This window comes from Protomyctophum parallelum (assembly GCF_964188405.1).
Source record: "Protomyctophum parallelum genome assembly, chromosome: 5".
NCBI lineage: Eukaryota > Metazoa > Chordata > Actinopteri > Myctophiformes > Myctophidae > Protomyctophum > Protomyctophum parallelum.
The window spans coordinates 52,080,191-52,102,286 of NC_139702.1; the positions used below are offsets into that span (position 1 = coordinate 52,080,191).

Sequence of the window (22,096 nt, forward strand, 5' to 3'; positions counted from 1 at the left end):
CTACTCAGTCTGTGTCTTATGGAGGGATGTGGGCAGTTTAGAAACCGTCCACCAGTGACATCATCATTAGGTAGATTATTTTTTAAACAATATTCTTTTACAAAAATGTTGAGATTTTCATTATCGTGACTCGTGAGAACGATGGCTTTAATTTTTGCATTGCAACTTCTCAGGACTAGAAAGCCTGCAGTTTCTATTAGCTTGTATTCCCCATCGATGTCGTCACTGGAGGACGGTTTCTGAACTGCCCACAGCCCTATATGAGACACAGACAGAGTAGGAAAACAATGCGCCATTTTTTCAAGATTATTAGTGAGGACCTATTATATGAAGATAGGTTGAAAAGTGGTGAAGTGGTCCTTTAAATGACTCACGAGTCATGACTCATGTAATGAGTATAGCCTAAGGGATTGTGAGTTGCTATATAAATGCGTCACTGAACCTTGCATGTCTTGACCCCCCCAACCTCTCTCTCTCTCTCTCTCTCCAGCCCACACTACAGCTACTATAGAAACCAGAGGATTCTAGATTCTAAACACCAATATGAGGTGATATTATCACCAATACGATCACACAATACCAGGGGCAGATGTGGCCATGTTAAATTGCTGCCCTGAGGGCAGCTTTTGAATGCTGGTCTCAGGGCAGCCAAATGCTATACAAACACCAATGTTAAATTGCTGCCCTGAGGGCAGCTTTTGAATGCTGGTCTGAGGGCAGCCAAAATGCTATACATACACCAATGTTAAATTGCTGCCCTGAGGGCAGCTTTTGAATGCTGGTCTCAGGGCAGCCAAATGCTATATACAAAATATTTGCTTAATAAGATGAACGTCTACTGTAGGTTGTAATTGGCCAATTTAACCAACAATATATAGTTAACCTCACAGACACTGTATAGGACAAATTGAAACCCTGTATAATTTGTTTTTAGAGACATACAACACACCCATGTTGTGATTTGACTACCAGTGAAGCACTTTGTGTCCCACCCCCCAGCCTTATAATAGTGATACAATGGTTTAATATAAGTTTATCTTTTATAAACAATATACTATTATCTGCCAGTATAGAGCACCGAAGTCCTGACGTAACTCGCTCATCCCGACGATTCCCCTGGTTCACGGAAGTAGTTTCTCTATGGAGAATAACATGGGGTGATCTTAATATCGTCTACTATAAGCGTTGTGGTCCAAAAATAAACAAGCTGTCTCGGCGTTATTGTCAGGGAGGTGTCTCTGTATCGTTTGCAACAGTCAGTCACTCATATATGATACAGTCTGCTTCTAGCGAAAATCTAACTAATTCAGCAGCAGTAACATTAGCGTTTTCTCTCAGTCAGTTGATTCTTCATATCCATGTGAGTGAAGCGGCCGGGATGACATGTTTATTTTTCAAACACAGTTCTTATATGAATCAATCTAAAACTCCTCCTATGGTGATTTCAATGCAACTAAACAAATACATGAACCTGGGGACTGACGCCCTCTACTGAAAGTGACGTCAGACTTCGGTGCTCTATACAACCCTTCAAAATGACTTCTAAAATACCCCCCCCCCCCCCCTCCACAAAAAACACAGATCATACACATACACAAACAACTACAGGGATCAGGATTTGGTGTTACATCCCCTTGCTTGTTATAGTCCTGAATGTTCTGAAATTTTTACTATTTGTATATAGCCTAGAAACGAAAAAACCCCAGAAGACTCAGACTGACAAGCTATCAATAGAAAACTGTTTATTCAACTGGCATACTTGCAAATAAGTCTCCTTATTCATGTCATGTTTTGCATCGTTTCCTTAAAAATTAGGAAATGTGTTCTACAGACAGCAGATTCATCCCAACTGCTTTCAAAGCAGTGAGGTTTCTTTCCTAAATGAAACATCCACCATTTATATCCTCCCCCCCCCAAAAAAAACCAAAACAAAAAACCTTTAGCTTATAAATCACTCCTGACATGAAGGTAAAGCATGTTATTTGTTTTTCATGAACTCGATTATAAAATAGTTCAGGAATTCATTTATCATTTTGGAATGAAACCAACATTTGGTCTGTAAATAATATGTAATGAACTGAACCATTGATACTTGTCTTTCACACTGCAGTGAGAATAGCATGCACAGAACATAAAGCAGTCCATGGACCATGTCATGGAAACAATCCATGACAATGCTACAGCCTTTGCCACTTTGCGAGAATGGACAGGCTGGTTGTGCACATTCAGGCATTACATACTGCTATATAAATACGTCACTGAACCTTGCATGTCTTGACCCCCCCCAACCTCTCTCTCTCTCTCTCTCTCCAGCCCACACTACAGCTACTATAGAAACAAGAGGATTCTAAATTCTACTGCGTAGAAAAGGCATTACAATATCTGTGCCAATGAGGTGAGTGTGATGCTGCTGTCATGGAAAACACACACAAATGCATGCTTTTTTTAATGGACTACATTTAGTTTAAAGTGTATCTGTCTCTCGGCTCCTTGGGCTCATCAATGAGACAATGCACTCCTTGATTATCGAATAGCTTACCTTTTACATTGGTTCTTCCAACAACAATAAGACTATATGAGACATTAGTCTTGTCAGGCTTATATATAGCTATATCTACAGAACAAGCATTACATAAATAAACCAGCATTCATGGGCATCAGTTAACTATTACCCAGTATATATCCCAGCTAGGAGTTCTATATCAAAATCTACAGAGAAACAAAAAGTAGGGAGTATTTGTCCTATTTTCATTTCTATTATAAAAGTCATGAACTCTTCTCTTTGTGATCTTACTACTCAGAAAAAATGCTAGTATATTATTCAGAGGAAAAACTGAAATGTCAGACATCACAGTCGCAGACTTGCAGTGACACATGAGCTATCAGAGAAAAAGGCAGTTAAGGGTTTAAAAATCATGGAACTTTGGTGCAGTGACAGTAGCCTAAAGGCTATGCCTGATTTATGCTTGCTTGCATTTGCACAATGAAAATAGCCGATCTATAAGCTCACACCACATTATGCTGTGGCAAAATATAACTCAGGCTTTAGAGGATGCTGGTTCAAATCCCAACGATAGCAGACCTTGATTGGACAATAGGATTTAAGGTGTGAATTACTGTAGCACTAGCAACCGAATAAATTTGGACCAGGGTAGTTTCTGCCTTTACTGTAGAAATGTTATACAATGGATACGATAGGAATCAGATAGGGAAGCACCAATATACAGAAATGAATAGATAAGGCACAGTTCCCTACTAAAAAACTCTGTCTAGAAGTGCCATACAGGCAAGTATACACCTCCTTTAGGATTTTACCAACCAACTACATTTATCAAACAGAATAAACAGTCGTGTGGTAACCTGGCAAAGTGACTGCTGGAGTAAACTTGATTAGCACCATAAAGTTGTCTGTTCCCATGCAATGTCATGTAAATCCTTACTTTGTTCACCACAGGTTAGGTGTGTTTACTATTAGTGGTATGTGTACAGTATAACCAATTTCTTTAAGAAGACTCCAATTACAGGAAAACAGTAGGGAATTTCAAAATTCAGTTTGGAGAAGAAAAAAAGGATGCAATTAGATTTTTTTATATATATATAAATGTATGTATGTGTGTATGTGTATGTGTATGTGTATGCGTGTGTGTGTGTGTGTGTGTGTGTGTGTGTGTGTGTGTGTGTGTGTTGGGTCCCGACCAACTGTTTGGGGAACCTCAATGTGTGATTAAAACAACAAGGAAAAAATGATACTGTACATGTTTTCACATGACTCCAGAAATAATGTGTAGCCTACTGATTTGTGTGAGACCAGCCTAGTCGGTTGAACAGAGCAAGGGGGAAATTACAACTGTTGTTTGAATTGTTTTGCATTAGCATTAGACAGCTTCACAGAGCAGAATCAGATTGTGCTAAAGCAATTAATTGGAATATTATTTTGGTATTTGATCATTGACCATGCACAGTTGTCTGTTAGTTCTTCAGGAATCTACATACTGTACAGTTCATCATGAACCTCTGTTTCCTAAAACAAACAATGGAAAGCATTTTTATAACTGGTTTTTATTCTCTATTGTACCAAAAATGTATTCGAAATAACGGTGATGGGACGCACACACCAAGAACTGCTTTAGTTTTTATTCTTGCATAGTGAATAATAGACAAATGTTTCAGCTATCCATAATGCAGCCTTCATCAGTGTGACGGCTGGATAGCCGAAACGTTTGTCTATTATTCACTACGCAAGAATAAAAACTAAAGCAGTAATTGGTGTGTGCGACCCATCAGCGTTATTTCTATTGCATGATTTGAACGGGTAACGCACCATGAGTCAGAGCACGGTGGTCACAAAGAAAAGTGACCAAAAATGTATTGAAATGTGACCCATAATCGCAATACGTACCAAACCGTGCGTTTTGTGACCACTAAATAGTGGTGCTTGGTTGAGTGTGTGTATGAGAGTATGTTTCTGTCATACAGCTGTCGTGTCGCCATAGTCTCTGTTCCATCGAGCGTAAAGATCTAGAGTCTGTGGTCCAACACTTCTCTTGATCTTCTTCAGAGACTCCACAAAGTCACAGAAGCGGATGTTCCGCACCTGCAAACATCAAACGATTAACTGCATTTGCTGAACACCTGAAAATCTAAATGACAGCCATCATACATCATAGCATTCTGTTGTAATGATATAATGAACTGTCGTCAGTGTTACTAAAACAAATATAACATCTATTAACAATTATCAATGCTATAAACTCACCTCACTAGCAGACATGTTCCTGACTTGTTCTGGACGCAACTCTGTCAGAGTAGGAACAAAGTAGGATGTGACATTCATAGCAATGCCCCAATCTAATTACACAGATGCTAGGTAACTGATTCAACAAAACGCAGCTTCCCTCGGAAGGTCAAACGAGTAATCTAGCAATGGAGATGTTATTTTATGTTTTTTTTCAATAATCTATATGTTTCGCATTCTTTGAATGTCAAAATGAATGAAGTGATTACTATTTTGTATAACTAAGGAAATAGAGTTTTCATTACAATCCACTCTGCAAAGTACTTTTGTTTAAGACAACAGAAAGGTTGAGAGGGAAGAAGGACAGAGAAGGTTCGAGGGGGTTTGATCCTGGGCCAGTAGTTTGTTTTATGACTCGTACTGGAACTGAATAATACAATCAAGACCCTACAGATAAATTATGAGTCTTTCCACGATCAAAACGTACAGAAATCCATGAATGAGTCCATGGGAACGGATCGGTTTGTTTCTTTCCGCTCCCATTGAAAACCATTGTAAAAAGAAGGCCATGCATGAATTCCTGTTCTGTTCTTTAGCTACATAGAAGTGTCTATTTGTATGTCTCTAAATGTTTTGATGAATTGAACAATGTGGACCCTGTTGTAAACAAGTGTAATGCTTAATTGGGTCGTCCACTCACAGTTAACAGTCTTTGTATTGAGTTTGTGCTTAAAATGTACTGTAAATTCTACAAACTGTTAATAAATATTTCAATCAATCAATCAATCAATCAAAAGCCACATAGGCCGGTGTGACCGTACCCTTAAGCCCCATTTCAAAAACAGTTTGTTTTCTTTTGTAGGAAAAGGTTAAACACTGGATTTGACTGATGACCCATAAAAACAGGTTCCGAAAGGACTCCCTAATGTTTGTGAAACACTGATTCACTCAATGTAATGCAGATATCGATTCAAAGACTGTGTGTGTGTGTGTGTGTGTGTGTGTGTGTGTGTGTGAGAGAGTGTCTGTACGTGTGATAAATGATGTATGGTCTCAAAGTGTTCCTCACCTCTGATGGGGCCCAGCGAAGCATCCTTTGCCAACGATGTCAGGTCACTGCCGGAGTAACCGTCTGTCATTCTGAGCCAAACATAGATAAACACAACATGAGGATTTACAGTAGAATACACTGAATCTCCAATCTGAAGCCAAACTGGTGTACTACTATTATGTGAAAATAATTCATAATTTTCAAGATTTTGTTTTACATGAAAGCATATGACTTAATGATACTATACTACTAATAAAAAGAAAATGCAAGAGATGCATGAACCAATCCTTTGTCATTGATAAAAATGGTAGATGTTGCATTTATATAGCACTTTCATCCACAGCGCTTTACATAGATTGTGCATTACATTCATTGATCATACATACATCCATCCATCCACTGAGACACTGCCGCCCCAGGTGATAATATACAGAGTTCCCTGCCTGTCAAGTGCTTCGTCATCAGCATGACTAATTGAACAATCAGAATTAGGCCAAGGTAGTGTGATAAGTAGGCTACCAGTACCACCATGGTCATTTTATGAGTCACTTCCACTAAAAGACTGTAGGTGTTATGTGAATGAGAATGTTAGTGAGTAATCTGCTATGAGTCACCTCAAGGCCCTGCTTACAATGTGTTTTTGAATACATGCCAATGTTCAACGATTCTGAAAACCCAGAAATTCACCCTGGAAGAACCAGAAGTAAACATCGGCCATAACTATTCTGCCAATCGTTACTTTCACTTTCATTAGAAAAACGCAGATACATGCCGTAATCCTGGTCTCTAAAACTACCTCCCCCTGGCCAGCCGGGGCGCCTGATGGAGGGGAAAGGAACTGGTCGGAATAACGTGTCCCTTCCACGCGCTACGTCCGGCCGGGGAAATTCCCCTCTATCAGGTGAAAAGAAGCAGCTTGGACTCCTCATGCATAGAAGGAGGCATGAGGTCAGTCCGCTGCCCCCCCAGGTTGGCAGAGGAAGTGTAGCGCCCAGGATTACATTAGATAATTGGCACTGGGTGAAAAGAAAACTGGGTTACAAAATCGTGGGATAAAAAAAAAAAAAAAACGCAGATACATATTGTGCTTATATTATAATGAAAGTGGACGGCGTTGAAACATTTAATTGACGGACCACAGCAGAAGTGAGTGTTGCCTACCGACCGGTAAGCTACTTCTCGGTAGATATTAGCGAGACTATTCTGAAATCTGAATCAATAAATAACTCAAAAAGACGTTTTAATCAAATATTACATTTTATCATCATCAACTTACTTGGCCAGTTGAAACAGTTCCTTCTGAGTGAGAGGGTTGCCATGTTTCCCTAAAAGGTTCTTCATCAGCTTAAAGCGGGTCTAGAAACAACAACACAAGCTCAACACATTCAGGTCGATGGCAAACAGTAATAAACAGTAATACAATAAACAATAAAAAAAAACATTCATAATCTATCATACATTTTAGGCTGAATGCCTAACATACACATTGTTAGGCATTGTAGGATCATAATACATAAGTTCAAGCTTCAACATACCGCCTCAGTTGGTAAAGCCACATACACACGCTTAGCAAACCGCCTAGAGAGAAAGAGAGAGAGAGTGAGTAAGTGTATAAAGCTCTGGGTACTCAGGGCTGTTTGGTTTTGGACTACCATCTAGTGGTTGGCAACCAAAATGGAGCCATGCGGGGATCTGACCTGAGAACAGCCTCGTCCAGCTCCTGAGGTCTGTTGGTTGCTCCCATCACCAGCACCCGTTCGTCATTTCCTGACTGTACCTGCGCACGCACGCACGCACACACACGCACACACGCACACACACGCACACACACACACACACACCATACCATGGAAACAATAGTTACACATGTACAGACCATTACATTTACCGTGATGCAGGATCTGATGTAGCTGTCATGGCATTTCCTTATATACCTAGCCAAATTACTTTGTTATAGGTTCCTACTTGTTCTGTTCAACTAGGAAGATAAGATAAGAGCCTGGCTCGGTTGCTAGAACAAAGAAATGTGGGTGAGATGAAGTGCATTTGAATAAACAGCCGAGCAGACAGAAAACAGAAAACGTTTTACCCCATCAAACTCGATCAGGAACTCAGTCTTCAGTCGTCTGCTAGCATCATGCTCGCCCTCTCTCCTTTCACATAGAAGACTGTCGATTTCATCTGTATGGAATGTGAATGGATTCAGTTAAATAGTCTCACGTAGCCAGACGACCACAGATCTCTGCCAGGGGATGTCAGGGGAAATCTAAATTCAATGAATGGGCGATTATAATACAAACCTACACCCAATGCTTTAATTGGAACCAATCCTGAAACCATATGAAGGAACGCCCCAAATTGGTTTCCTACCAGTTTTAGCCGTTCAGTATCAGTGGGCAGAGATCTCGGATGGTCTGGTTATGTGAGACTATGCAAAACTTAATATCAGACAGTCACTATTGTTATTGCAGCTGTCAGACCATACTCGTATTTCTGCAAAAAATATGTTCTTCTAAATGGTGCATTTAATAGCACCATTATCCAAGGCGCTTTACAGAGACTGTGCATTACATTCACACACACATTCACACACCGATACCAGATGAAACCATGCAAGGCACCAACCTGCACATCGAGAGAAATAAGGGGTTCAGAGCTTAGAATATATATGAATAGAGACGGCACCCGGAGGAAACCCTGAGGCGAAAAGGACATAGTGGCCGAATTTGGTATTGCAGCGCTGGCCCAAACACATGAACGCGCTGGTCCGTTGACTATCATTGTGCACGTTCATGATGACACGTGAACGCTGTTTCATACGTGAACGCCGCTGTTTCATACCAGAACGCGTGCAATGATAGTCAGTGGCCAGCGCGTTCATGTTATTGGGGCAAAACCATCCCAGAATGCACTCTGTTCCTACTCAGAAGGAGGAGTGAAATCGCCTCATGCGCTTTTGAGCAACTTAATGCAAGTGGATGGGAGGAGAAATCCGGTGACGTCTCTCTATTCATATATATGCTAAGGTTCAGAGTCTCGCTCAAGGACACTTCAACACCAACTTTGGGGGAGCCCGGGTTCGCACTGGGAACCTTGCGGTTCCCATCCGGTCACTCTACACCTGAGCCACTGGCACCCTGAGGGCGAACTTCTATTTTTTTTTCGCATGGTTCAAATGGTACACATGTAATTTGGAACAAATAGAAGTCTGTGATGCCATACATAACTTAATCTACAAAAAGACAATATCTTTTTAAAGAAAAATATTGGTTACTTAAAATCCCACTATGCAACCTAATGATGTTGTCTGCACACACAAAATGCATTATGTGCGTTAGATCACAGACGATAATGTGATTTGAAATGATGTATACAGCACAATATAATTGACAAAGTAAAGTAAACTGTTACCTATGAAAATGATAGAGGGCTGCAACTCCCTAGCGACTGCAAACAAAGCTCGCACCAGCTTCTCCCCCTCTCCTACCTGGAAACATAGAGGACAAAGGATGGGCAATGTGGAGATAAAGTGCATGTCTCAAGAGTTAATACACATGTCTCAGTTACAATTTCTATACTTTTTCGGGGTGCATAGTACTGCATATGTCGGTTAGACATACTAACAGTCCGACAGACATTACTCCGACAACACTGTCACTCCTGACATGCGTGGCTGGTTACAACCAGAGTAATGTAGTGGTGACACGCTTTGATCTCGCCGCAAAGCGGGTGCCTATGGGCGATAGTTCCAAACATTGCTCCTATGGCTGGAACTATTACATTGAGATAGAATGAGCACTTCCGCATTCCATTGTTAGAATGAGAGTCAACGGGAGTGTCATTACTCTCTTACTAGATTGCTCTGGTTACAACTAACCCGTCACCGTGGCCAGGTTAAAACTCACCCGTGGCTTCCGACATGCATGGCAGGTTAAAACTAGGCCGTGGCAGGTTAAAACGAACCTGTGGCTTCCTGTGAGGATAGGTTTAGGGTTGGGTTTTGGGTAGGGTGTTGGACTAGTATGTTAGTATGTCGGACCAAACGCATGCAGTCATGCACCCCACTTTTTCACTGTAGTCGGCATTCTTGTAGTAACATCCATTTCCAGCTTGAGTAATTGAAATGTGAGAGAAAATACAGCCTCTGTATTATTCCTTGCATTTGTAGTATGGAGCAGCACGGATTAATGTAGCAAAGGAACTCTAGCTTGCAGTAATTACTCGTCCAAAGTTACCTACCACACCTTTAAGGGTTTGGTGTTTACAGTATGCTGACAGTGACAAGACAATTTTACTAAACATTGTTCTTCATAACAAAAGATAGAATGTATGAAAAGGACAGCGTGTCTCGGAAAGTAGTAGAATTCAGGGTATACTTACATATTTTGAGGTTAAGCTGGCGGCACTAATGTTGAAAAAGGTTGCATTGGATTCCATGGCCACTGCTTTAGCCTGGGTTTTAAATTAAAAGACAAACAAGGAGTTTATTTTCAAGATGAGGTGTCAAATGTTCAAAGAAAACAGACCAAAAAAAAGGAAAAGAATGTTGTTAAAACAGACAACAGGGTTCCAATTAAAGCCACGAGCCAGTGGTATGTCTGAGATAAAATACATTTAAAAATAATGAATTGCAAATCATTTACAATTAGATTAAACACAAACTTTATTTATACAGCACAAACTCTTTTATCGTTAATCTTCATCCATTCCTGTACCACAACAATATTGTTTTTCTGACTAACTCATATTTGCGTTATTACCACTGCCAGTGTTCTGGAGAATGAGCTTTAGCACAAAATCTAGGTCAAATAGCACTGTAAAAGCAGTTTTGCTTGGTAGGGTAATGTAATCAGTTATGTGTGGTATATTTGTGGATATAGGGGTTGGCAGAGACCTAAAGCCTGGGAACGATATATGATTCTATAAATTGATTGATTGATTGAAATATTTATTAACAGTTTGTAGAATTTACAGTACATTTTAAGCACAAACTCAATACAAAGACTGTCAACTGTGAGTGGACGACCCAATTAAGCATTACACTTGTTTACAACAGGGTCCACATTGTTCAATTCATCAAAACATTTAAAGACATACAACCATTTAGAGACATACAAATAGACATTTCTATGTAGCTAAAGAACAGAACAGGAATTCATCATATGGGAAGCAAAAAAGGGAAAATATACAAGCACTGGGAAAATATACAATATACAGTGAGGGAAATGGGGTGGGGGGGTGGGGGGGATTCAGATTTTACAGAGGCCAGTTTCGAATTGCAGCCATCCGTAGGTGCCCTTTGAGAGCGGTTTTGAAGGAGTCAAGGGATTCACATGTCTTAATGACTGTTGGTAGGGCGTTCCACATTTTGGTGGCATAGGAGTGAAAAGAATTTAGTCCCTTGTTTGTGCCGAATCTGGGTTGTACATGGTTTGTTGCACTCCCTCTGGTGTTGTGGGTGTGGACTTCGTTTACATTAAGGAAGTATTTAGACAGGTACATGGGTATCTTGGTGGTGTATCGAATCTTGTGGACCAGACCCATTGCAAGATGCTGTACTCTGTCGACGACCCTAAGCCATCCCAGCCTGTCAAAGTGGGCAGGGGTGAGGTGGGTTCGGGGGGTGAGGCCAAGTAGGAGCCTGACCAGTTTGTTTTGGGAGGTCTGGAGCCTTGTTTTAAGGGCCTTTGAGGTGCTGTGGTACCAAGAGGTGGATGCATAGTCAAAGAAACCTTGTACGAGGGCTCCTGTTAAGGTCTTCAAGGTGTTTTTGCTGACCAGTGAGGAGATCCTGTAAAGGAATCTTGTTCTTTGATTGACTTTTTTGATTACGTTGGTGGCCATTTTATCACCGGAAAGATTAGCCTCCAGGATGGAACCTAGGTAGGTAATTTGATCTTTTCGTGTGATAATATTGTCACCCACTCTAACCAAGAAGCCATCTGCCTTGCTGAGTTTACTATTTGATCCGAAGAGGATGGATTCAGTTTTTCCCAGGTGTAAGGATAGTTTGTTATCAGCGAGCCAGGTGCAGATTCTACCGAGTTCAGAGCTGAGGGTCTTTTCAACCTGCAGTTTGTTCCTGTCCGAGACCAGCAGTGCTGAGTCATCTGCGAACAGGAACAAGTTGCAGTCACAAGCTGAAGTCATGTCGTTAACATAAATTAGGAACAGTAAAGGCCCTAGTATGCTTCCTTGTGGGACACCACAGCTCACTGGGAGGGGAGGGGAGTGATTTATAAATCTCCTTACCTAGTGTACCTGTTTATATATATATATATATATATATATATATATACACACACACACACACACACACACACACACACACACACACACACACACACACACTTTCTGCCAATTTTACAATGTTCTGCCAGTATTTTATGCTTTTCGTCAAACCACCGAGAACAGAATTTACCCAGAGGGTTGTCAACTCATCACCTCCTGCTGGGTTCGTTATGCTTAATTTATACTCCATCATACGACTAAGTATAAATCAGGCTTTACTGGGATCAAGGAGGAGGGCATCCACCACTATTCCCCATTTCCTTTTTATGTAATCTAATGTGAACTCTTGGGTGTATGTATGCTTAAGTCTAGTATAGAGCAATGGTTCCCATTTCCCAAACTTTGCAAACTCATGTACCTCTGGCCCTGAGACACTCTAGTCTACATCTTGTATGTTTCTTTTTTTAAGCATTTTTTGCATTATTAACTATTGCTAAAATCTTTACATAAAGTTGCATTGCATTTGGTTTGTATAGTACTTTCTGTGTAAAAGCACATTGTGTTCTGCTATACAGTAACATTTGACATGACAAACTCACCAACATAGTCTTCCCATTTCCTGGAGGACCAAACAGGAGAAGGCCTCGTGCTGGAGCCCTCAGTCCTGTAAACAGCTAGGGAAGAATTCATAGCACATACCAAAGCACGTAAACAACAGCACCAAACAAAGATTTCTATTCAGGATATCTTATTCTCTAATTATATTTAAAAAAAACTGGTGTAGATGTAATCTGAGAATCCCATCGGCAAATAACGGAAAAACAGCAACCCCTGTTTTGATGAGAGTCAAAAGTCTTGAGAGACTAGTGCAGATCATGTGACCCAATTTCAAATATATTGTAAAATGTTGAGAATTAACTACTTTTAACTAGGCATTCGGGGACACTAGCAGCATTTCTTATAAACGGAACTGAAATTGTAAATAAAAATAAAAACGACATAATAGCTTTCTCTAAGGTTTGTACATCATGACTAACCTCTGGTCTCAGTGCAGGAAGGATGACTATCTCCTGTAGGGCTTGCTTGGCCAGCTCCTGACCAGCGACATCGTCAAACTTTACTGCTGACCCACTGGAACACAATCACAATCACTTTATTCCACAGGAATAATATACGGTAGACTACAGCAGACCTTTTTTTCTTTTTTAACCCATTCTGACCTGAGATCAGATTCATACGAGGTTTCCGCCGGACACACACTGGTCTGATGAACCCATTCTGACCTGAGATCAGATTCTAAAAATGTCAGTCGTTTTTTTAGATTTTTCAAAAATAGCAGACCTACAAGCTCGTATCGCCACTCGGTGGCGCGATATGAGCTTGTAGATCTGCTATTTTTCAATAGCTAAAGCATAACATGATGCCATGATGGGTTAAAATGCAAATCAGCATCATTTTTAGGATCCTGTTATTGTAAATAAATAAATGTAATTATAAACAGCATTGTTACAATCAGGATTTCAGTGACATATTAGACTAATTTGGGCAAGGTTTCAGTATGATCACAGCCCCTTTGACCATTATAAAATTAAATATTTAAAAAAGTATGAAACATAATGTGATGCACACACACACACACACAAGCACGCACGGCAAGTACACACTCACACACACACACACACACACACACACACACACACACACACACACACACACACACACACAAACACCCCCCCCCCCCCCCCCCACCTGTCAACAATGTCATTGAGGATGAGGTTGGCCAGCTTGCTGTCCACATTCTTCAGGTTTTTCATGTCCTTTTTCAGTGGTGATGTTGGGATGGTGGAGGGTTTATTGTTTTGTCGGTTTCCTGCTTTTCCCTTGAGTGAAAAAAGCAAACAATGGGAAAATCCCACACTGATTAGGATTAGGAAAACTGCTCGATTCCCTCAACCTGTGATGTGCCCTGCAAACTCACAAATACAATTCCTATTTGAAAAGGTCATCCTTCTCTAATCATTCATCTCTCGGTCAGTGTCCATGTATGAAGTGTATCCTTAGAACCTCACATGTGAAATGACAGTGTCTTTAAAACCACATCAACCAACTTCATAGTAGGACTATAAACTCACCTTATTACTGTTTGTATGGGCAGCTGGCCTCTGTATGTGACTGTTTGAGGGGGCATTATAATTGGAGGTGCGCTGATGGCTGGCATGCCCTCCTGATGAGGAAGAGGCGCTCTTTGGGCCCTGTTTTGGTCGTGGCAACAAGTGGCTAGACGAAGTTATGTGGTCCCTCTTTTTGGGTACAGCACCAGTTACTACAAACAATAAAAAGACACAGGCATGCATACACAGGCACGCGCACGCACACAGTCATAAGAAATGTGTATAAACTTTGAGTAGTCAATCATTTTGAGTCATTATGCCATTTACCTCCCCACAACATTCTGTGTTATCAGTGCTATTGTACCCTACTGGCTCAGCTGCCAGTGAGGAGCCCCCAACGGGAGGATGTAGTGTCTCCGCCCTACTCCTCCCGTTCAACATTTCACACTGACAGGTGCTACCCACCCCATAAGAATATGTGCAATGACAAAGATCACTCTCCTCGCCCAGCTTCCGTCACCTGGACATAGCCAAATGTGTTCGTATAGACGTTCAGCCAAACCAGATGCACAAAGGTAGATACAAACCCGTAGACCTCTGTGGTGGTGGACAGTTACTTTTTTATCCCTGCGCCACCCAAGCAATGTATAAATTATTTTGAAGGCAGTATGCAAGGGTAAGACCTACCTGAGCGTAGATGAGTGTTATTGTAAACTGGATTAGTGCTGTCAATATAGATGTCTCGCTGAGTGGTGTGTCCTGAAATCACCTTGGCTAAGAAACATCAAAGGACAAACAGCAACACAAACAAAAAGAAAATAATCCTAATTTATGATGATATATTATATAAATGAAATCAATTGAATTATATGAAGTGCTTGCTTGTATGCTTTAAAATGGCACTAATCTGTCAACCATGAAGCTAGTCATTACAGGAGAGCATTATTAGTATTTGGACTAGATTATTAATGCCTACAGTACGATAGCAGTCATGTCTAATTCTCTAAAGTAGCCTACAGTACAACATCATGAGCTGCATAGATTTGACTGTGAGAATAATTTTAAAAGTAAATAAGAAAAGGATGCCTTTTATTCATGCTGGCATTGAATGAATAAAGCATCAGATGTCCATTGATAATTTGGATTATCATGCATGATGATGCATAATGCATCTATGATATTAAGTTTGAATGCATAACTGTTTGAAAAGTAACATTTCTTTGAATATCAAGTAATGAACAATGCCATAATTTCCTACATCTAGGCTAAAATTAGAAGCATGTGGACTTCATACTCAATGAATCTATCGCAATTGGACATTTCGACATATACTTTCCCAAACTAATGTTTGTAGACTTTCCATTCCAGTGTAAGAAACTTGGAGGGTGGAAGCAGTAAAGCCGGATTTATACCAGAAATAGACGATCTACAATACAGGCAAGTGTTGCAGCACATGTTATATGCTTGTAGATCTGCTATTTTCCGTGTTCACTTTGAAGTGCAACAAGCCCTTAACTTTCAGAAACTTTCATAGGGGGAAAGGAGGTTTACTCTACCTAACAGTTCTAGTCTGTCCTTGGCCATGATGAGATTGGTGGTCATTTTAGCCTGAAGGCGTTTATCACGCTCATATTTCTCTCCTGGAAGAGACAGGAATTGTAGTTTTAGACATCATCTTTAAAAATAGAATACCGGTACACATGACAAATTACTACAATAAAAGGTAAATGTGTGATGTTTTAAAAATATTTTTTTAGATTCTACCAGACACTTTATAAAGGGCATAAAGGTTACATACTAAAAAACGCCTTGGGTTGGTAAATCTGTAGCCCTGGAACATGACTGCCATGATGATTATCATGACAGTCATGCAGTAACTTCGCCCTGTTTTTTGCGCTCGCTGCATTTACAAGATTTCCGTATATATAAACATTCAGATTTCAAATATAAAGTACTCACAAAGTGTCCCACGGGTGTTAGTTAGTAGCAGCGCCAGCGATTAGAATTGCTGCGTCCCGCGTTGTTTAATAAAAAGCATTTTTGTCCGAGCTCCCCGGCTACTTTTTTCAAACGGGGTTCGTTTGGGAAATCCACAGTTGCACACCGGGAGCGCACTCGCCTATTAGTCTGTATTGGCAGGGCGGTCAGCCTACCTATATCGAACACACCGAGTGCCACCCTCCTCCCGACCGATAGGGGCGCGTAGTTGAAAGCCAATGGCAAAATAACACCTCGGTTAAAAATGCTTTTTATTAAACAACACGGGATGCAGAAATTCTAATCGCTGGCGCTGCTACTAACTAACACCCGTGGGACACTTTGTGAGTACTTTATATTTGAAATGCGAATGTTTATATATTTTAATTATTTGTAAATGTAGTGTTCGCAAAAACCAGGGTGAAGTTGCGTCATGACTCTCATATGAATACGAGAGTCATGAATCATGGCTAGTAAATCTGTAAAAGACACAATCTACTAGTCACTGACAATACATTTTCTGTATTCAAACTCACCTTTTTCTGGAACCTTAATGGCAATGCCCTTCTCCAGCTCTGCAATCCCTTGTTTGTACCACTCCACTGCTTGATCTTTCTGGCCTAATTACAAATAAACACATTGGTCAGGACCTTTGGAAATGATAAATAAAAGGTGCATTAATTCACTAGGAATCAAGTCACTCAGTTATCTGGGGGGGGGAAATGCATTGTCATTGTAAACCATAATCTCTCTGCAAAGTAGAACATACAGCTACATGTATACTGGCACAGCTCTGGTATACCAGAGCCATTTGCTGTTGCAGATTATGGGGTGTTTTGTCTTGATTGAGGTTGGCAAAGTCCAGTACAAATGTCTGAACCGGTGATAGTGCTGCATGAGAGAAATCAAGACTGTGTCTTTCAAGAGACAAATACAAGGCTATATTTTCGGGGACTATTTTAAAGCCTCTGGTATCAACAGCAGTAAAGGTCTCTAATTATTAGAGACCTTTACTGCTGTTGATCCATAATACATAAGATGATACTAGTACTGTCCATGTACTGAAAGTGCTTTACCAGCTGTGTACTACAGTAAGCTTATTATAGCACTCACACTCTAGTGCAGTGCCATTTTCCACTCTTCCCGAGAACTAATTTAGTACACAAAGCCCTCACAAAGGGGTTGGAGTGGCTGTGTGAAACAGGCCATTTGTTGGGCCCCTGGCCTGTCTATTCGTCCGCCTGCCATAATAACAATGGAGCTACAGTGAGAGAGAGGATGTCTGATGACACGAGTGTTTCTGTTCCTTCTGACCAGGACACAGCACCAGAGGGCACCCACAGCAGCTTATAAGCACAGTCTTCTATTGAAACACAAAGGCTATCGGATTCGCTACTGTACACACACACACTAATGAAAAGAAGTCTAAAGCTCTCAGGCGTATACAAAGGATTTATCTCAAACACTGTTCATTAATTTCCGAGCTGTGAATTGTTCTTTAATATGTATTTCTATTTAATTTTTTTATTTAAGCATAAAGGAATGTGAATACTGTATATAAGATAACCGATGAGCAGGTTGTATTGCCTTGCATGGCTTCCTCCACCATCGGTGTGTGACTGTGAATGTGTGTGTGTGATCAGTGTTTGGGTCTATTGTATTGCGCCTCTTGTGCAGATCCAAATAAAATAATTCAAATGTGTGAATGTGAAATACATTGAAAAAGCGCTTTGGCGAAAAGCGCTATATAATAAATGCAGACCATTGATCATTTTACAACAATAAACTAAAGCTCAAGTTTTGGGAAATTGCTGATATGACAGATGAGAACATATTGATAATTGCCATGTTGATATCTGATCACTGCCTAGCTCTGATCCATAGCTCTAATGTGTAAATGTAACGCATTAGAGCTATGGATCAGATCTAATCACTGCCATGTTGATATCTGGTTTCTGTTTCTTTCTTTCTCTATCACTTTACACAGACTTTCTCTAAACTTTTTTTTAAACATATAAACCTGTGATGACAATAGTCAATGACCAAAAGTTGAGACGAGTTGATGGACAACTGATAAACGGATCAGGACGCTTCCTTGTTGAAGGAAATTATTTTGAATGAGAGCCATTGTTCGTTCTTTTCTCTGACAAACTGCCACTATGTGCCTTTGGCTGAGCAATGAATTGAACACACTTCTGTTTGGAAAGTCACTTTCACTGAACCATAATGAGGCCACTGTATTAGGCTGCAGCTCAGCTGCCTCCCTCAACCACATCCTGCCATCAGTTTGGTTGGAAAGCTAAACTAGTAAACTTGTAGAACAAGAACATTAAGCTACTTTCCTCAAGCCATACAGAAATACCTACTCAACTGGGGTATGCTTACTTTTATTTTCAACCCTATGCAAGTATGCATCCACCAAGTCCAAGATAATAAGCCAACTTCCTGGTTACCATCTTCCTTGGTTACCATTACATTTTAATGGCTCCTGCTGAGTATGGAATGAAACTGATAAATTGTGATAATATGATATGACTAGACTTGTCGCCTAGAGCCCTAGACATACCTTTAACAGCAGCTTATATAGTCTACAGTCTAGGGAAACAGAAGGGCACGGCACAACAAACACCTTTCTCATCTTCATCTATCCTGAGTGCTAGAGAGATGTACTCAAAAGCTTGTTTGTGGTGGTTCTTGATCCGCTCTTCATCGTTGTACTCCACACTTCCCTTGATGTCCCCCTGACCGTCAGTCCGCTGTTTGGATCTCTCAGCCATACCTCGTCCTCGACGGGTCAACCGCTCGTACAGCCAGGCGAGGACAATGCCACAGTACACTGCGACAAGACGCAACAATGACAGCACGGCCCGCAGCGGAGAGACGATGATGTGCAAACCGCTCTTAAGTGCCGACACCGGATCGCAGCTGTCTCTGTCGGCGGCGGCGCCTCGCTTCTTCCTGCTGCTCCTTCCTCCCGTGGAACTCATACTCATTCATCCGCCTCCCTATGAACCGAGCCATGTCATAATAACTGACTTTTTGTATTGTGTTTTTTTTGGCTTTTGGGTTTTACCCACTGTCTTCTCTCTACCTCTAATGCTGTCATCCGTTGAATCTTGATTAAATAAATAACGACCAAATGTTAGTTAGGCGTAAACCATTTAAAAGAGAAAGGATGTATTGTGTTGCAATTTGCACCAGCATGCTACCATGCAGCCCACTCCACTGCTGCCAAAAAGCCAAAGGCACGCACTAATGGTAAAGATAGCTGATAAATCGAATTTATAAGGGCCGGCCGGGGGACTTCAAAATAAGACTCTTGACTAATATTTTAGAAGATTTTGTAATAATGAAAAACTACTAGTGTAGATCCTACCAGTGCCAGTAATATGTTGGAAGAAAAACGTACACATAAAAAAAAAAAATATATATATATATATATTTGCGATATGCGAGTTTTTTTAAATGGCATAAAAGTGAATGTTATGTGAATATGCATGCAATTACTGATTCCAAATAGCCATAGAATGGAATACACTAGCCCTGGAACATGACTGCCATGAATACGAGAGTCATGTTCCAGGGCTAGGAATACACGTACATACATTACATTCTAGGGCTAAATTTCACTTAGGTTTCGATTGACACACACACACACACACACACACACACACACACACACACACACGTATGTGACTCTTAAAAACGAAATACCCTATGCGAAATACGAATTATATTTTAATTTGGAGGTAAACGTCATTAAAGGAAGTGTTTTTTTACACGTTCTAGATTTCTAGCGTAGTAGCGTAGCCAAGGAAGCAGAATTTACGTAGACTACGCGCCCTGCGTAAACACCAACAACAAACATGGCGGATGGTAAGTAAATCATTGTTCGTCTAACTGAATTTATCTGGGGTTTTTTCCAATGTTTTTATTTTATTTTGTTCTATCAAAATATTGTATAATGTATAATTTAATATCGCACAACTAACGCTTGCACTCTGAAGTCTCTCTTGTTAATGCTAGTCTGTACAATGTATGTGTCACTACATTGTTGCTAAGCTAGCTGCTGCTTACCGCCGCCACTGATTCACATACGATTTTGTTATTCATTCATTCTGTGATACGCTGGATTTGGTGCTGGGTATAACGGTATGCGACCAAATCCAAGGCAACATTCAAAACCACAAATTTCAAGGGACACCAAAATGATCTTGGTTTTCAAATATTCAAGAAAAAGACAACAGAAGGAACTGTACGGCGCTGCTGCTTTAAATCAAACTGGAAGGAATTAGAATGGGCTTTAACTTCCCTCACAGAAATAAAAGTTAAAAGTTACTCCAGAAGATGCCATTCTTACCATGCCACATAGCCCCTATAGCCCTGAAACATGACTGTCGGTATATGGGCGTCACTAGCCGCAATTTGCAACACTATAATTGCGGCTAGGGCGTCATGTGAACCATGTCTACATAGCCCCATATGTGCCCTCAGTCCACACTGAAGCAGTTTAGACATACACCACGTTTGTTTACAATTTGCTATTTTACTGTGACTTTTGTCATACATTAAAGAATGCGAAGATAATGACAAAACTGCACGTCATGTATGAGTTAAGTTTGTAATGTGTGTGTGCGTGTTTAGACCACACAGATGCAGATCAGTCCATGGAGGGACATACCCCAGTAAGTAGCCTAAGATGCATCTGTTCAAAAAACAAAATGGAGTCAAACTTTGTGTTCTTAATATTATAAAGGTGTTACATTGTGTCTTATATTCTTCTAGGTGGCTGAAAACCCCCATGCTGAATATGGTCTGACAGAAAATATCCAGGTAACTATTGAGAACTACACTACAATGTTGGCTAGAGAGACATTCATCAACGTCCCTACATGAAGACCCTCAAAAGTGTGCTAAATTAACATTGGAGAATTGTTAAATAATGATATGCCGTTATCCAGGTTTTGGTTTGCTCAATTTGAGGAACCCATTTGGTGGGAACTTTATTTTTTCATGTGTATTTTTGCCTCTGGGGCACCACCTCCTTTCTTGTGAAAAACAGTAACTTGATTTGGCTCCTCCCATTTCTTAGTCCACTTCCTGTTTTAAGATTATGGTTTATCTGTTCTGATTGTAAGAGCACCATCTGGAATGTAAACATCTAAATGTCTGCTTGTTGTAGAGAATAGTGGAGAATGAGAAAACCAATACAGAGAAGATTTCCAAGCAGAAAGTGGACTTGCAGTCCCTCCCCACCCGGGCGTACCTGGATCAGACCGTGGTACCCATTCTGCTTCAAGGTTTATCAGTGCTGGCCAAGGACAGGTAGGCTTCAATGAGATCATTAGACATTCATATTAGGATCTGGTTGGTATGTATTGTCAACATTTCACTTGATTTGAAGTAATTTCTTCTCTTCTGATTTCTTCTCTTCCAGACCACCGAATCCAATAGAATATTTAGCAGCTTACCTTCTCAAGAACAAGTCACAGTATGAGGACCGAAATTAGACCTGGACACTGGAGAGACCCATGTGTTTGAAAAGTAGTTGCTTCATGTGTTTACTAATGATTCAGTAGTGATTTTCTTTTTACAGAATAAAGATGTGACTATGATTGTCAATCGTGTTCTGTGACCATTATCTGCCATATATATTGAGTGATTAAATGCATTTTAATATAGCTGGGTATCTGACATTTTTCAATACATGCCAATAATACATGTATCATTTTAAGTGAGCTATTTGCTGTTTCACATACCATTTGTTTCTGAATGGATAATTGGAAAGTTTTTAATTCATTATTACAGGTCAGCATTCTGATGCTTTTGCTTAGTATTAGGCATGTAACGATTGACTCAAGTCACGATACGATTCGTATCACGATATTTTTCACGATATTAAACATTTTAAAGAAAAATGACTTTAATTTTATATAATTTATCTCCCCCCCCCCCCCCGAGATTCTTTAACTACATTGCAAAATAAGTAGC

The 22,096-nt window shown here is 40.3% G+C and overlaps 2 protein-coding genes across 3 annotated transcripts; one reads left to right on the forward strand and one right to left on the reverse strand.

Moving 5' to 3' along the window:
- Window positions 1–3,657: 3,657 nt before the first annotated feature.
- On the reverse strand, window positions 3,658–19,319 carry LOC310859596 (spastin-like). 2 transcript variants are annotated; one of them, XR_014569319.1, is made up of 18 exons: window positions 18,735–19,319; window positions 16,642–16,725; window positions 15,685–15,768; window positions 14,816–14,902; window positions 14,150–14,340; window positions 13,767–13,897; window positions 13,055–13,148; window positions 12,617–12,691; window positions 10,167–10,238; window positions 9,198–9,273; window positions 7,876–7,967; window positions 7,484–7,563; window positions 7,322–7,364; window positions 7,063–7,142; window positions 5,805–5,875; window positions 4,757–4,797; window positions 4,396–4,594; window positions 3,658–4,012 (listed from the first exon to the last, which is right to left on the reverse strand). XR_014569319.1 is itself a non-coding variant. In XM_083766221.1 (17 exons), the coding sequence occupies exons 1-17, from the start codon at window positions 19,096–19,098 to the stop codon at window positions 4,469–4,471; spliced, it is 1,791 nt and encodes a 596-aa protein (XP_083622347.1). In that variant the 5' UTR covers window positions 19,099–19,319; the 3' UTR covers window positions 3,658–4,468. The 2 variants fall into 2 exon arrangements, 1 of the variants encoding a protein (XP_083622347.1); XM_083766221.1 differs by having other exon boundaries at window positions 3,658–4,594.
- A 548-nt stretch (window positions 19,320–19,867) lies between these two features.
- On the forward strand, window positions 19,868–21,727 carry dpy30 (dpy-30 histone methyltransferase complex regulatory subunit). The gene is made up of 5 exons (XM_083765048.1): window positions 19,868–19,981; window positions 20,750–20,790; window positions 20,891–20,938; window positions 21,288–21,430; window positions 21,543–21,727. Exons 1-5 carry the CDS (start codon window positions 19,972–19,974, stop codon window positions 21,613–21,615), a joined length of 315 nt encoding a protein of 104 aa, XP_083621174.1. The 5' UTR covers window positions 19,868–19,971; the 3' UTR covers window positions 21,616–21,727.
- Window positions 21,728–22,096: the final 369 nt, after the last annotated feature.

What these genes read in the sequence shown, in the direction of transcription:
- LOC310859596 (XM_083766221.1), bottom strand. Translation starts at nt 19,098, where the DNA reads ATGAGTATGAGTTCCACGGGAGGAAGGAGCAGCAGGAAGAAGCGAGGC. An exon ending in CATTAAGGTTCCAGAAAAAG is followed by an intron (nt 15,769 to 16,641) that starts GTGAGTTTGAAT and finishes TGTCTCTTCCAG; the next exon opens with GAGAGAAATATGAGCGTGAT. An exon ending in TAACACTCATCTACGCTCAG is followed by an intron (nt 14,341 to 14,815) that starts GTAGGTCTTACC and finishes TATTGTTTGTAG; the next exon opens with TAACTGGTGCTGTACCCAAA.
- dpy30 (XM_083765048.1), top strand. An exon ending in GTCTGACAGAAAATATCCAG is followed by an intron (nt 20,939 to 21,287) that starts GTAACTATTGAG and finishes TGCTTGTTGTAG; the next exon opens with AGAATAGTGGAGAATGAGAA. An exon ending in TCAGTGCTGGCCAAGGACAG is followed by an intron (nt 21,431 to 21,542) that starts GTAGGCTTCAAT and finishes CTTCTCTTCCAG; the next exon opens with ACCACCGAATCCAATAGAAT.